The 17313-nt window shown below is 33.8% G+C and overlaps 1 protein-coding gene across 9 annotated transcripts in view; it reads left to right on the top strand.

The window, feature by feature from the left end:
- NEK1 (NIMA related kinase 1) overlaps positions 1 to 17313 on the top strand; it is a 229388-nt gene that overhangs the window by 193629 nt on the left and 18446 nt on the right. For all 9 annotated transcript variants that reach the window (XM_038573569.1, XM_038573571.1, XM_038573575.1 and 6 more), the window contains 6 exons: positions 2868 to 2956; positions 3589 to 3836; positions 11350 to 11501; positions 13918 to 14126; positions 15027 to 15157; positions 15430 to 15562. In XM_038573569.1, coding sequence (XP_038429497.1) covers positions 2868 to 2956; positions 3589 to 3836; positions 11350 to 11501; positions 13918 to 14126; positions 15027 to 15157; positions 15430 to 15562 — 962 coding nt within the window. The remainder of the gene's footprint in view (positions 1 to 2867; positions 2957 to 3588; positions 3837 to 11349; positions 11502 to 13917; positions 14127 to 15026; positions 15158 to 15429; positions 15563 to 17313) is intronic.

The raw sequence follows: 17313 nt of genomic DNA, 5'->3' as shown, positions 1-17313 counted from the left end.
TTCCTGTGCTGCTCCTTCCAGATTCTGCCATTTGCTGTGCCCATGCTTGGAGAGCAAGAGAGCAGTTGTCCCATCATGGTGCAGTTTGTGGTTTATGGCAACCCCAAGCAGAGAGCCCACTACTGGCCTTGCTGATTGCAGCTGGTTTCACTCTCTGATGTCTGGGAACTCTGCACACTCAGGCATCCCCTCTTCCTGTGCCCCCGAGGATCCTGAGACCACACTGTCCCACCTAGGATCCCACCCCCACTTTGCCACTTGAGCACCTTTCTGGCAGGGACATCCCTCAACAGAGCAGTCCACTAAAAGTTCTGCTTTTGAACCCTGCTGCTATATCACTTTCTGGTAGCCAGCTGACACTCTTTCCCACCCTCCTGCGAGTTATCTTCCCACCTATGGCCTGGGATTCACTTCTCTGCACCTCTTACCTTGCAGAAAGTGGTCATTTTTTTATTTGCAGAGTTGCAACAATTCTTTTCTTAGACCTTGGGTTGAGTTTACAGGTGTTATAATTGATGAATTCCTGGGACCAGATGAAACTAAGGTCTCCTACTTCTCCACTAACTTTGACTCTCCTTTCTTTTAGAACATTACATTTTGAATGAAGAAAAATGTTATTTGTATGATTGGAAATAAATAAAAACTCAGAAAACCAAACATAGAAAATTTTTCAAAATTTAAAACTGAAAAAGTAAAAGATTATTTTAATTTGAGATCAATTAAAAAGAATTAAGAAAAAAAAAACTGCCTGTAAGCCAAACTTCTAGAAATAAGCTGCTGGTGCCTTTGTTTTTTGTTGTTTTTATTGAAATATAGTTGACACAATGTTACATAAGTTTCTGACAACTCTGTATTTTAAATTATGTTATCACAAGTGTAGCTACCATCTGTCACCATACAACACTGTTATAATACCATTGACTGTGTTTCCTGTGTGTTCCCTTTAGCCCCATGACTTACTCATTCTATAACTGGAACCTGGACCTCTCACTACTCCACCACCCTATTACCCATCATCTCACTCCCATTCCCTCTGGTAACTGCCAGTTCTCTGTTACTTATGGGTCTGTTTCTGCTGTTTGTTTGTTCATTTCTTGCTTAGATTCCACATATAAGTCAAATCATACTTGTTTTTCTCTGTTTTATTTCACTGAACATAATACCCTCTGTCTCCATCTGTGTTGTTGCAGATGGCCCCATCTCATTCCTTGTTATGGCTGAGTAATATTCCAGTGTGTGTGTCTGTATTCATCTGTCACTGAACACTTGGGTTGTGTCCAAATCTTGGATATTGTTAATAATATTGTAATAAACATAGCAGTCCAAAAATCTTTTCAAATTAGTGTTTTTGTTTTCTTTGGATAAATACCCAGTGGTAGAATTACTGAATTGTATGTTATTTCTATTTTTAATTTCTCAAGGAAACTCTGTACTGTTTTTCATAGTGTCTGCACCTTTTACATCCTCACTAGAAGTGCACAAGGATTCCTTTTTTCTGCATTCTCACCAACACATAACTCTTGTCTTTTTGATAATAGGCTTTCTATCAGATATGAGATGATGTCTTACTTAGTTTTGGTTTGCATTTCCCTGATGATTAGTGATGTAAAGCATCTTTTTCTGTGTTTATTTGAGACCTTTGACTTGTATACTTCCAGTCTTCAATTTTTCTTAAAAAACATATGATAACATGAGTTTAATTCTCAGTTGTATTGAAATAAAAACTGTCAGTTCTTTACCTTTGTTCAATTAATTCACTCCCTTTGCGGATTAAGACTTTTTTGTGCCTATCATTCTATTTTTTTTGTACTGTGCTATATGCCATTTTTTTGAAACCTAACAGCATTTAATACAAATTGTAGATTACTTTGCTTACTTAACAAAATATGTTATTTGTTTTATATTATAGTCTATATAGACTGTCATTCCACAGGATTTCACATAGATATCTGTTTCATCTTTTTTAATACCTGCATGGTATTTTATAGTATTAGTATATTATGGTTGTTTTATATTCTGTGCTTAATTTTAAGGGGCATTTTGATTGCTTAAAGTAATATTTCCCAGATATTAGCAAGTATTAGGATTAATTTGGTATTTATTAAAATAAATTGATGGGGGGCATCTGGCTCAGTGTTTGAGCATCTGCTTTTGGCTCAGGGTGTGATCCTGGGGTTCTGGGTTCAAGTCCTATATCAGGCTCCCCACAGGGAGTCTGTTTCTCCCTCTGCCTGTGTCTCTGACCCTCTCTCTCTGTATCTCTCATGAATAAATAAATAAAATCTTTAAAAAATAAATAAAATGAAACAAATTGGGCATCCCAGGTGGTACAGCAGTTTAGCACTGCCTTCAGCCCAGGGTGTGATCCTGGAGACCTGGGATCGAGTCCCACATCAGGCTCCCTGCATGAAGCCTGCCTCTCCCTCTGCCTATGTCTCTGCCTCTCTCTCTCTGTCTCTCTCATGAATAAATAAATAAAATCTTTTTTAAAAAATTAAATAAATTGCTGGGCCTTGGGTATGCCCTGATCATTTGAATTCTGAACAAGTTCTGAACAAGTTTCTATGTGTTCCTAATGTCTAAGGGCCATATTTTGGGAACCATAGTTACAGGAAGTGGTTAGGCAGGTTTTTGTGACTGATTATGATTGGTGAAGGTTTAAAAGGGTAAAAAATACAATGTCCTTATGAGAGAAAAAAAATATATATATATATATCCACACCCATAACTAAGGAAAATATTTGGAAGAGGGATCACAGGATGCTAGTGAACTTGTGTTCCTTTTTTTTTTTTTTTTTTTTTTTTTAATTGAAGAGTGCTTCTATTTCTAGTAAATTGTATTTTTACTGATTTATCCATCTGGACAGGTTTGAAGATAGGATCACTGTTCAGCAAAATGAAGTTTCTGAAGATGAAATCCCAATGAATGTGGACCACCTTAGTGAAGTCGATAAAAGTAAGCCTCGTTGGAGTAGACTAGTTACTTTCTGGAAGGTTATTAACATGAATCTGTTTTATTTGGACAACATATTAATAGCATTTCTTATCAGTCACCTCATTGTTTAAAGAATAAATAAGCATAGAGCACTAGATTCTCATTAATAAGCCTAGATTGTTTGGCAATATGGGCAATAAAACTTTTGTCAGTTGTTTTATCGAACATTCAAAACAGAATTGCTTACCAAAACTAAGCCAGTGTACTAAGGACATTAAGTTGTCTTCTTGTTTTTAATAATATTAATTAAAATATGAGAACTCTAATTTTTCCTATCTAACCTTTAGGAACAAAGATAAACTGGAGCTAAATATGAGTGTCTAAAAAATATATTTTCACAATTCTTTACATTTGTGCCTATATTTTAGAACTTGCATTTAATGGAGGTATATAGCAAATTAATCTGCTTTCTGAAAATAAAACCTTATATCCTATCAAAAATTATATGCTAATATAATAATATATATATTTTTTAATTTTGTTATTCTGATAGAGTTTTTGGCTAGAATTCATGCTAAATAGTGTGCTTTTTCAATATCACATTGAGCTTAAGTACTGTATAGACATTACAAAATCTTTCCTTTATACCACAGGACCTGAAATAGATGATTCTCAGCATTCTAAATGTGGTATAGATAAATCTGTGCAACCAGAGCCATTTTTCCATAGAGTGGTTCTTTCAAAACACTTGAATGCAGTTTCTCAAATTCAGTCAATTCTATGTTCACCAGAAGAATCCTTCCCACTTCGATCTCGCTCTGATTCACCACCGAAAAATAAAAACAAGAATTCCTTGCTGATTGGACTTTCAACTGGTCTATTTGATGCAAACAACCCAAAGGCAAGTATGCACCTCAAATGGAAAATATCTATTTTAATAACATTTCTTATTTATTGTTTTTCTTTGATAAATCATAATATTGAATTTTAATCTCTTAAACACACGTACACACACACACACACACACACCTCCAAATAAACAAAAACAAAAAAACCTTCATCATCTTTTCTGGGATTCTGAAAAGAAATTGCCATTGAGAGTACCTTTTTATAGGATCTCTTTTATTTAAGGAATCAGTCCCTCTATACCATCTCCCTTTCTCACAACTCAATGCAACTTCCATTTTTCATGAGACTAAACTTAATATGTTTTAAGTGGACAGAAGTGCTATTTGCCTAATTTGTATATAGAAAGAGTAGAAGATATTCATATGCCACTTCCTGGCAAAAATTTTCAAACTTCTTATCTTTTCTCACTTGGTATTTTTTAAAATACGTAACCAATTTTTTCTCTTTAGAAAATTACAATATTATCACTATAGAAAATTTAAAGATACAAAGAAATCACATGTTGTTATGTTACTTTTATGTATGTAACTTTTACATATGTAATACTTTTTGCCAAAATAGAATATTATGCATATATTTTTATAATCTACTTTTCTGATATGTATTATAAAATTATTATAAATGTTACTGTTACAAATTATATTATTATAAAAATAGCATTTTGTCATGTTGTCAATCTCTCATATCATCTGTAATGACCACAAATCCCATTGTGCTATGCTATATATAATTTATTTAATCTATTTTTATTGTTGGGCCATTAGGTTTCAATTTTAATTATAGTAACCACCTACACCTATATCTTTGACAATAGCCACAATTATTTCATAAAATAAATTTCGGTAAGTGGAGTTCCAAAGTTATATTGTAAATCACCTGATTTCCCTTTAAGAAATAGCTAATAATACTTCAATAGTATGTGAGAGTCTGTACTCTAAAGCACCAACCAGGGATGCCTGGGTGGATCAGCGGTTAGGCATCTGCCTTCCACTCAGGGCATGATCCTGGAGAATCGAGTCCCACATCAGGCTCCCTAAATGGAGCCTGCTTCTCCTCCCTCTGCCTGTGTCTCTTGTGAATAAATAAAATCTTTTTAAAAAAATAAAATTAAATTAAAAAGCACCAACTGTTATCATTCACCTAAAAATTGTGTACTTAGGGAGTAATGATATTTTTAAATATTTGTGTTTTCTGTGTTTACCAGTGGGGTTGGACATTTTTCATATATATTAAGTCTACATGGAAATGAATTACCTGAATTCTTTTATCCCTGGCTGTTTTTTAAATATGTCATTTTGGTTTTCAATTTAATTTTCAAATTGGGTATGTTTTTATTTTAGAGTGTTTTCTTAAGTTTATTTTAAAGGTAGAGATTGCTAAATTCTCTCACTTGTTTAATAGCAGTCAAACTTTAAAAAGATAATAAACTGAAAACAAATTTATGATCTTCAGAGTTAGACAATAAGTCCTGTATATGGGACAAACAAGGCTTATCATATAACTCATGTATCTTCTTTTATAGTAAAGGTGTAAAACTAGCTGTCTTTAGCCCAAAGCTTTTTTTTTTTTCTTAATTTTATGTATTTATTCATGAGAGACACAGAGAGAGAGAGGCAGATACACAGGCAGAGAAAGAAGCAGGCAGGCTTCATGCAGGGAGCCCGATGTAGGACTCGATCCTGGGACTCCAGGATCACACCCTGGGCCGAAGGTAGGCACCCAACCTCTAAGCCACCCAGACACCCCATAGCCCAGAGCTTTTTAATAACGTTTCCATGTATAAAGTTAACATTCCTTGCATAATATATTTTATTATTTGATTTTCTTTCATGACTTTACTTCAAACTTAGTAGTTCTATACAAGTATGTACTTGGGAAGTAAGCACAGCAAAGCAGATTTCACGTAGGTGACTGACTTTGAAGGGAGGGGCAAGGAAAAAAACCTAGAAAATCAAAGCAGTTTGTAGCCATTCAAGGCAAGGGTAGAAGGCCATATGTGCCTATTCCTTAAATCTTTGAGGTCATGAGAGTTCATCACCAGGCCAAAATGGTGACCTTGAAATATGAAAAAAACCTAAACATTATGTATAAGCATTTATATAATCTGTTTACTAAATGGAATAATTTGAAGTCTTACAAAGATTTTTGTTAAGCTTAAAATTCTTCTTAAAAATGTTGTTATGCTAGTCTTTTTTTATTTAAAAAAATCCTCCTTTAAAAAAAAAAAGATTTTATTTATTCATGAGAAACACAGAGAGAGGCAGAGACACAGGCAGAGAGAGAAGCAGGCTCCATGAAGGGAGCCTGATGTGGGACTCGATCCCAGGTCCCCAGGATCATGCCCCGGGCCAAAGGCGACACTAAACTGCTAAGCCACCAGTGCTGCCCAGAAATCCTCCTTATACTTTGAGTCCTAACCTCTCTCACCTTCTCAAGGATTTATTCCATTACTTTGGGGTCACACTAGCTTATATCATCAACTTTTTCTTCTTAATGGATCATTTCCTCAACATACATATTCTAATGAGTCCCATCATAATTAGCAAACTTCTCTTAAGAACATGTCCTTCTCTAGCTACCACCCCTTTCTCTGCTCCCTTTTACAACCAAACATCTTGAGTATGTTGTATCTTTACAGTCTCCACTTCCGTTCACTTTTAAATATATTCCAATATGACTTTTAGCCTACTCCTCCATTAAAACTGCTCTTGTCAAATCAATTACTAGTGTATTGCCAAATTCTCTGTGCCTTTTTTCTCTCTCACCTTTCTTGATTTTCTTCTTCCAAAAGAGTCATATACATTTTATTTTTAAAATCATTTTATCTCTTGGCTTCTTTTATATCATATTTTCCTCTGCACTCATAAGTCACCCTTTAGTGTCTGTTACTGGTGGCTACTACTCTTAATAGATCACCGTAAAAGAATGTGTTTTCTTCTATCATCATGTAAAATATTCTGCAAATGTCAAGAATATGTCAAATTGGTTAATTGTGTTGTTCAAGTCTTCTTTATCTTTACCAATTTTTTTGTCTTGTGTCAGTTACATATCATTTGTTGAGAAAAAAATGCAAAAACTGTCTTTTTTCATTTGTGTCAATTTTTGTTCCATGTATTTTGAAACTGTTATTGAGTGAATAAAAATTTAGTATTGCTATACCTTCTGGATGAATTGATAGGTTTATTATTTTAAAGCATCCCTTTTTGCTTGAGAGTGTTGTTCATCGTGTGTCCTTACTGATTTTCTTTCTACTTGTTTATCAGTTACTGAGAAAGAAAAAAGTTCCAGTCAGTTGAATGCAAATTAATAATCTTTATATCTTCTTGATAAATTACACTCTTTATCATTATGAAATGACTGTATTCTTGGTCATATCACCTTGTTCTGAAGTCTGTTTTGTCTGGTTCTTTTTTTTTTTTAAGTTTTTTTTTATTTATTCATGAGAGACACAGAGAGGGAAAGAAAGACAGAGACATAGGCAGAGGGAGAAGCAGGCTCTGTGCAGGGAGCCCTCCAGGATCACGCCCTGAGCTGAAGACAGATGCTTCACCGCTGAGCCACCCAGGTGTCCCTGTCTGGTTCTAATATAGCCATTCCAGCTTTCTGATGATTAGTGTTTATACATTAAATATATATATATTCTTACATCTTTAACTTGTAATCACATTGATTTTATATGTAGATTTTTTGTAGCTATCACTTTGTCAAGTCTTGCTTTTTAACCAATGTGGCAATCTCTTTTATTTAAAGTGATTGGACCATTTACATTTCATGTAATTTTTTTTATATATTATTGATATGATTGAGTTTATTTTATTTATTTTTTTAAAAGATTGTGTTTTTTTTTTTTTTAATTTTATTTATTTATGATAGTCACAGAGAGAGACAGAGAGAGAGAGGCAGAGACATAGGCAGAGGGAGAAGCAGCTCCATGCAGGGAGCCTGACATGGGATTCGATCCCGGGTCTCCAGGATCGTGCCCTGGGCCAAAGGCAGGCACTAAACCGCTGCGCCACCCAGGGATCCCGATATGATTGAGTTTAAACCTACCATTTTGCTATCTGTTTTCTATTTGTCTCATCACTTTTTCTGTTTTACTTTTATTCTTCTTTGGATTGAATATTTTTAGCATTTGATATTATCTGTACTATTTGCTAATATAGACTTTTTCATAAGCTTTAGTTGTAATTTTCAGCTTTCAAGATACAGTTTTAGTTTTTACAGTCTTCCTTCAAATAATATTATAGCACTTTACATATGACATAAGAACCTTTTCATTGGAAAAAAAAAAAAAAAAAAGAACCTTTTCAGTGTATTTCCATTTCTACCTACGTATCTGTTCTTTTGGCATTGTTATCATACACCTGACATCTACATGATACAAACACCACAATAAATTTTTATTGTTTTTGCTTAAAACATTCAGTTATCTTTTACACAAAGTAAAAACAGAGTCTATGTATATTCTTTGGACATTCTGCATTACTTTGTGTAGAATTTAAGTTTCTATCTGGTATCATTTCTTCCACTTCTAAAAACTTTCTTGACATTCTTGTGCAGCTGTGTTGGTGATGAATTTCTTTTTCAGCTTTTGTTTATTTAAAAACATTTTTATTTCACTTTCATTTTGAAAGGGTATTTCTTCTAGGTCCAGAATTATAACGTCTTTTGGGTTGTATTGTTTCTGACAGCAAACACTATAAATACAGTAGCAGCTTTCATAACAGTGTTGTAATAGAGTGACTTAATAAAATTGAGAGTATAACACTTAAACGAAGATCACAGAAGGTAAATTTGTAATAGGTCAAAATGAAATAGTCTCAAGATGTGATCTTCTCATGATCTGACTTATGTGAGAATAGAATCTAGATTACCAAATGAAATAGCTATTTCTCCTTCCCTTTAGACCTCCCTCACTTCACAGGATAGTGAATAAAGAGTGGAGAGAGACCAGATGTGTTCTACTGATAGTTTCCTCATCTGGCTAGTGGAGGGGAAAACTGATCTCTATGGAAACTTGAGAATTTATTTTCTTGTTATAGCAAATGTAGAGTATGTGTGTGTGGGGGGGGGAATATGAATATACAATTCATCAGTAGCATATGTGTTTTAAATGTCTTCTTTTAATACCAATTCTTATTTAATATCTATAACTTTTGCCTTTTAAATATTCATAATTCAATTAATATTTTAGATATACTTTTCACCGATTTTGAAGTAAAGGCATATTTGTAGAAGCTATTTTGAGAAAGCATTGTTATAGTTTAATTGCACTAAGCAGAAGCTAAATAAAAATGTTCATTGTAACCCATTTTGTAGTATAACCAGAATATTGCTAATTCATTATTTTATTTGAAAAGTACTACCGATGGATGAAACAGTGAGTTGACAGAATTCTTTTCAGTAGAATTTTGTGTGGCATTCTATTAGTACCATTAGTACTTAATTTTTCACTATCTGTGGTTCTCTTCATTTTCGAGAAAAATAATTTAACCAACAACAAAAACATCTAAAAAAAAATCTGTCAGAGAAGACTAGAACATAAAGCATTTTTAATATAGGATTGATGGGTGCATAGGCTCATTCCAAGAGGAAAATTGCCAAATACTTCTTGAGGTTTCTTTCTACTGTATTATTTTGTTAGGTTAGGAAAGTTATTTTATTTTATTTATTTTAGATTTTATTTAAGATTTTATTTATTTATTCCTGAGAGACCTGGAGAGAGAGGCAGAGACACAGGCAGAGGGAGAAGCAGACTCCATGCAGGGAGCCCGACATGGGACTGGATCCTGGGTCTCCAGGATCAGGCCCTGGGCTGAAGGCAGCGTTAAACTGCTGAGCCACCCGGACTGTCCCAGGAAAGCTTTTTTTTTTTTTTTTTTTAAGATTTTTTATTTATTTATTCATGACAGACACAGAGAGAGGCAGAGACACAGGCAGAGGGAGAAGCAGGCTCCATGCAGGGAGCCCGACGGGACTCGATCTCGGGTCTCCAGGATCACACCCCAGGGCTGTAGGCTGTGCTAAACCGCTGGGCACTGGGGCTGCCCCAAGAAAGCTATTTTTAATAGTGAAAGGAATAAAGTAAAATTGAGATTTTTTTACTAGGGTTAAAATTTATCTTGGCCTAAAAAGTATTGCATCTTTATGTAGAGTCCTCTTGAATTTAAGTATATAATGCATATATGTTGTATATTTTTATTGATTAGCATCTATCTGGAGAAACTGTTACCATATGCATATTTTGCATACTGCTGGTTTATAATATATTGGTTCATACCATTAAAATAATAAGCAAATCAAGCATAAATTCTGCTGACAGTGGGAGATTCAGCAAAAGAAATACTTTCAGTACCATCATTAACTGTTTTAACAAGCAATGTGTCTTCACCATCTTGTAGTTCATAAGCACTTTTTCTTGTGCTGTAATATGTAAATTATGTTCAAATAGTGGAAAATCTATCCTCTTTTGTTCTCAAAAACAGATCGTACTGATAAAATTGGCAAAGTATATAAAGTTTCATTAATATGCTAAACATTGTGTTTTCTTCAGTCTCCTCTCCTATCTGGTGTAGGATTCTTACCAAGGCCTTAGGAATTAGTTTTCAAATCTCACAGATTCCTTTAGGATTATTAACCCAATTCTGAGACTTATGTATACAGACATTTGTTTCATTGTCCTGTGTATCGATCACATTCTAATTGCTGATAGGTTGGTAGACAGGGGCTATTTCTGTTATTCCTGGTCTTATCCAAACAAATTAAGATTTTAAACACCTCAACCATAGTTTTTTTCCTCAGTCAGTTCCTTCTCACTTGTTGCTATAAATGATTCTCAGTATAAACATCAAAGTACCTGTCTTTCCAGCCTTCCCTTCTTGTGAGAAAGGCTCCACTTACAGTCCATTGTTCACGGAAGTAATGTTAGGCTTTTATTTTTTTTTTTTTTTTTGCACTAATGTGAAGTTCCTTATTTAATCAATATTGGCTACCCAGCAGCTCCTAGGATAAATGATACAAAGAACCACCAATTATGTGTGATAGTTCTTTGCCAACCTTCAGACTAACTCAGTCCAGACTTTGGGAAACATATAGGAAGATTGGCCATAGTAAAGTGTAAGAGGAGATAAAATAAGGGAGAGACAGTATGGGCCCTGACTGAGAAGGAGCAAATTAGCAGTTTCTGGCACTGCCTAATTTCTGACAGATTTCTAATTCCATTCCCTAGGTGCATACCCCAATTAAACATTTCTCCCTGCCTTTTAATGGTGACTTAAGTGAATCCCTGTATTTTGAAACCCACACATAACTCACAAGTTTAGTTTCCTCCCCGAAAAAATACAGAACTGAAATTCAAGAAAATTTGGTTCTAATTTTAGACAAGTCATCTCTGGAGCTAGCTACTAGCTCTTAAAAATTAGTATTAGCTCTAACTTTCTAATTTTTTATCTCATTTTTATTTTCTAGTGATCTTACTCCTACTAAAAAAAATCTTACTTTTTTAGATGCTAAGGACATGTTCACTTCCAGATCTCTCAAAATTGTTCAGAACACTGATGGATGTTCCTACTGTAGGAGATGTATGTCAAGACAATCTTGAAATAGATGATATTGAAGATGAGCATATTAAAGAAGGACCTTCTGATTCTGAAGACATGTGAGCATGATGTCATTAATAAATATAAGCACTAACAGAATTTGAGTTTATATGAACTCTAGAGCTGTAACTCACCTAAACAGTTTTAAAAAATTATCTGTAACTGATTTTCACCACTCCTTTACCTTTTTACAACATATTTAAAATATAGTCATGCAAGTTTTGATAGGTATATTTGCTTCTAAGTAACCTAATGACTTACTCTCACTTGAGAAATGTAAGAAAATGGTTTTTCTGTGTGCTGTCATACTCACCACTGAGCACATTGACTTGTCCATGGTATATGCTTAATAAATTTTGCTTAAATGAAGGAATATTAGCAGGATAATGACTAACACCACATGATACAGGGATTGCAGTGGAAAATTATGAAATATAAACTATTCCACGTTCCTCAGGGAAAAGAGCAGAAAGCCTCTATATCTCCTGCCATGTAGGATTTCAAAACCATGGCAGTAAAAAAATAAAATAAAATAAAAAACAAAAAACAAAAACAACAAAAACAAAACCGTGGCAGTGAGAAGTTACGTAGGCTAGTTGTCTTGTTTGCATATGTATGAGTACGTGTGTGTTCTGGGTGTAAATTAATTGCTTTCACAAAATTCCTTTCTTTGTGATTCATGGGGAATCTAGAATCCAAGAGGCAAATTTAACCAACATTTCTGGGAACTGTAGGAAGTGATAGCCCCTTAGCTAGGAAGCTTTCTTTACCTTCTTTGATACAAGTAAGCCCTCTCACCTCCTCAGACAAATGTTACCAATATGTGAGGGGAGGATAAAGTGTTTGAAAAGGTAGAGTGTATTCAAATCACCAGGAAAACATGGTTTAAAATACTGGGATTTTTATTATTTATTTTCTGATATTTTTAAACTTAAAGTTTCTACATTTTACCTCTTCTAATAGAAGGAACTGTGTTTGGATATGATTGATATCCAATTAAAATAATAATCTATCTGGTAGTTTTTTTCCCCTATAATATTTGAGCCAGAGCCTCTATATCTGGCACATTTTGTTTTTTTATTTCTTTCTTTTTCTTAAGCCTTGCCTCTTGTTTCTTAAATTTTTAACCAAACTATCTTTTTTTTTTTTTAAGATTTTATTTATTTATTTATGACAGACACAGAGAGAGACAGAGACACAGGCAGAAGGAGAAGCAGGCTCCACGCAGGGAGCCCGACACAGGACTCAATTCTGGGTCTGCAGGATCACACCCTGGGCTGAAGGCGGTGCTAAACCGCTGGGCCACCAGGGCTGCCCACCAAACTATCTTTTAAAGATTGCCAGCACCACCACCACCACCCCCCTTTTTTTTTTATCTTTCATAGAGTTCTGTATATTTTTGCTAGTGCTCAGATTTTACAGGAAGTTACCCTTTTATCCTTGTTTTCTTCTGTTTGGCTGTAGTCATAAGTGCTTTAACTTTGTGTTTTTATTGAGTCTCCTGGAGAACATGACAACATAAGAGTACCTTTATGGTTGACAGTGCTAGGTAACAGTTTTTCCTCAAAGTTTTTATAAAGTCATCAGTTTTATCTGACTGCACAGTAGCTTGTTTGTGGCTTGTGTTCTTTTAGTTACTAGTAGATGAGAGAATTTTATTTTAAAATTTAAGTTAGAAGCTTTTAATATTAATTTAAAATTTTGAAAATGTTTTTTTTGTTGTTTTTGTTTGTTTGTTTGTTTGTTTGTTTAAGTGATAGTCCATACCAGGAAATTTCACTTGATGTTTTCCCTGGGATTTTTTTTTTTTTTTGAGGGGGAGGGAGAGGTAGGGGGTTCCAAACTTCACTCAAGGTCATATAATAAGAAAATCTACTACAAAGTGAATGCAGGGCCAGACTGTTCTTGGAGTACCTCTCTATCTTCCAAAAAAGATGTTAATCTTTTACTTTTTCTTATAATGCAGGCTCAGCAGCCCATTTACTTTAATATCAACAATGGTGGTCACTAATTCCTCAGGGTTGGCCATAAGAAGATTTTGTCAATAAGCCAATGTTTTATCATTGCTGTAATGGTACATAGCAGATGTGCATGTTATGTTAGTCTTATAATTAAATATAAAGCTAAATGTTACTAATAGGATGGTCCAAAAGATTAAACATACTCTTTCTCATTCTAATTAGATGCTTTGCTTATCTATACCTGCTACAAAGTGTAGAGATTTGTACACATAAATGCAAAATAAAGATATTTCTACTTTAAAAGATTATTTTTTCATTAATGGAAATTTTAGTTAAGATCTTTCAGATATCCAAATTGAACACCAATAAAAAATAAATTTATAAAAAAAAGATCTTTCAGATATCTTTTTATCCTCTATTAGTACTTTTAAGCATAAAGGAGTGCATGTATATTAAATTAAAGTAAAATTTCAAAATGAGACGACACTTTGGTAATTTTTTTTTTTAATTTCAGTGTTTTTGAAGAAACTGACACAGATTTACAAGAGCTTCAGGCCTCTATGGAACAGTTACTTAGGGAACAACCTGGAGAAGAATACAGTGAGGAGGAAGAATCAGTCTTAAAGAACAGTGACATAGAGCAGACTGCAAATGGGACAGATCTGGCAGATGAGGATGACAATCCCAGCAGTGAAAGTGCCCTAAATGAAGAATGGCACTCAGGTACATGGTCATGATCATGGGACTTCTTTTTTTTCAGTTTATACAAATATTTCAAGTAGAGTATATTTTCTGATACCTGATATGAACTATTTCCAAATTTAAATAAAACTGAAGTATGCTTCTGTATCTCTGACTTTTATTCATTCTTTTTCTTTTTCCACTGATACCCACATACATTTGTTCCATTTCTTTCCCATTTAATTTTGGAAATGCTTTTGAAGCACTTTTATAGTTTTACTAAGGATAATAGCCTAGTTTCCTTAGCACTTTATATTTTACAGAGAGCTTCCACATACAGTGGTAAACAGTAGGATTAAACCTTGACTTTTTTTGTTTTTTGAGAACTGTTCCTTGTTCATAGCATTACCCCTAAGATGCATATAAAATTTGTGTATTTTGAGAACTATATTATGTTTATTTTGTAAGAAGAGCTAATGTGAAAAGGAACAATTCTTCAGTAACTTCGTCTTTTACTAGAATGTTTCCAAGTGTCTTGGACATGTACATGACATGAAACATATATAGCATTTATAATACTTTCTAAATGCTTTACTAAAGTTTTATGATATGTAGTATAAGTCATATATCTCCTGCATGCTTTTTTCATGTTTTACTCAATTCGAATTTTTTATTCTAATCTGGTTTAATGTTTATGTCTATAAAAGACTCCCAAAGTAACATTCTTGTTAAGACATTTATATATATTATAATATATATATATTATATATATTCATTTCCTACATAAATGGCAATAATTATAATGACAAAACTTTACATTAGAAGTATAAGTGCTCTGTTTCAGTGATATCACTCATCAAAATGAATATTAGTCCATTAAAGTAAGAATTATTTTATTCATTCTTTTTAGTCATAAAGTATCTTCTTGTTTCTGTTTCTTAGATAACAGTGATGGTGATATTACTAGTGAATGTGAATATGATAGTGTCTTTAACCATTTAGAGGAACTGAGACTTCACCTGGAACAGGAAATAGGCTTTGAAAAATTCTTTGAGGTTTACGAGAAAATAAAAGTAAGTAAAGTGTCAATGAAAGCATTTAACTCAGGGGCATCTCCCTGGCCAAGTAGGTAGAGCCTCCGATTCTTAATACCAGGGTCATGAGTTCAAGCCCCACCTTGGATGTGGAGCTTACCTTAAAAAAAAAATTAACTTTGAAATATGCTCTTTTTGAATTACTAGTAAAATATCAGTGATTTTTAGAGGTCAGTAGATTTATTATGAAAAATAAAGTCTCTAGATAAAGCTAATATTCAAATTAATTTATATTTGGAAATTTGATATAGGCTATTCATGAAGATGAAGATGAAAATATTGAAATTTGTTCAACAATAGTTCAGGATATTTTAGGAAATGAACATGAACATCTTTATGCCAAGATTCTTCATTTAGTCATGGCAGATGGAGCCTATCAAGAAGGTAAGATTTCCTCAGTCTTTATATTTAAAGTAAATGTGCAAAAAACAGAATGACAAATGTAAATTGCTGAGCTTTTGGTCACATAGTGAAATCTATATTGAAATCATCCCAGTACTTATGAGCAATTATAAAATTAACCATGTCGTCCACGTCTCTACTTAATTCATAAGTAACATTTGAATGAGATTTTTTAAAAAGACTTATCAGATAGCCCTAGAAATTAGAATACTTTCATATCAAGGATGTAGAAGTAAACTTTTAGACGTACATGCTCTAGCAATATGTACAGTTCCTCCTAAGTAATATCAAATGTAATCTCTTTCATTCATAGTAAATGGAGTTCATTTATAGTGATCTGAATGTAAACCATTTTTATATTTGGAAAATATTTATCTATAGAATAGAGACAAAGAGAGAGAGAGAGAGAGAGAGAGAGAAGCAGAGACATAGGCAGAGGAGAAGCAGGATCCATGCAGGAAGCCCCAATGTGGGACTCAATCCCAGGACTCCAGGATCACGCCCTGAGCCAAAGGCAGATGCTCAACCACTGAGCCATCCAGGCATCCCAATATTAGAAGCTTCTTATTGAAAATAGTCTTTATTGGGATCCCTGGGTGGCGCAGCGGTTTGGTGCCTGCCTTTGGCCCAGGGCGCGATCCTGGAGACCCGGGATCGAATCCCACATCGGGCTCCCGGTGCGTGGAGCCTGCTTCTCTCTCTGCCTGTGTCTCTGCCCCTCTCTCTCTCACTGTGTGACTATCATAAATAAATAAATAAAATTAAAAAAAAAAAAAAAAAAAAAGAAAATAGTCTTTATTGTATAGAAGTGTTGAATTACTCTATTGTGTACCTGAAACTAACATTACACTGTGTTAACTAACTGGAATTTAAATTAAAAAAAATAAAAAATAAAAAAATAAAAATAAAAATAAATAATTAATTAAAAAAATAAAATTAGTCCTTGTGATTAGATACTGTGAAGTGTTTAAAATACATAGAGGAAATCATTGAAGGTTTGCAAACTGTGAAAGAACTGACAGATTGAAGATTTTGTATAAAGTTCAGTCTGGTTATAGTATTCTGGGTAACTGAGAGAGTACTAAGATTGCAAATAAGATCTGTTTTGAAACTGTAGGTGCATTTGGGCACAAGATGGTGTATACCTGAATTTAGTGTTCATAGGAATGTAGTGTTAATATTCAGTTCAAAAAATATATTCCGGGATGCCTGGGTGGCTCAGTGGTTGGGCGCCTGCCTTTGGCTCAGGTCATGATCCCCGGATCCAGGATCGAGTCCCACGTCAGGCTCCCTGTGAGGAGCCTGCTTCTCCCTCTGCCTACGTCTCTGCCTCTCTCAATCTGTGTCTCTCATAAATAAATAAATAAATCTTTAAAAAAAATATTCAGTTCAGATAATTCAGAGCCAGGCTTTTAATAAAAATATTTGATATTTTGACTCATGAAAAATCAAATTTCCTAAACTCAAATTCAAGAATGTCTTTTATTTTGGGAGCAACTTATTTTTTAAGTTACAGACTCATTTATGTTGACCATAAAGCTCAGCCAAAAAAAAAAAAAAATAGTGTTTTTGAATTGGTTAAATGTAAGTAAAAATCTTCTAACAACTCTAGTAGTTATCATTAAATCAAAACTAGAAAATCTTCATGTACAGTGAGTGCTCTTACCTTATAGATTCAAAAACTACTGTATCTTCATTAGTCTTCTTAACAATATAACTGTCAAAATATTAGG

This window comes from Canis lupus, chromosome 25, assembly GCF_011100685.1.
Source record: "Canis lupus familiaris isolate Mischka breed German Shepherd chromosome 25, alternate assembly UU_Cfam_GSD_1.0, whole genome shotgun sequence".
NCBI lineage: Eukaryota > Metazoa > Chordata > Mammalia > Carnivora > Canidae > Canis > Canis lupus.
This window is presented reverse-complemented; position numbering and strand designations above follow the sequence as displayed.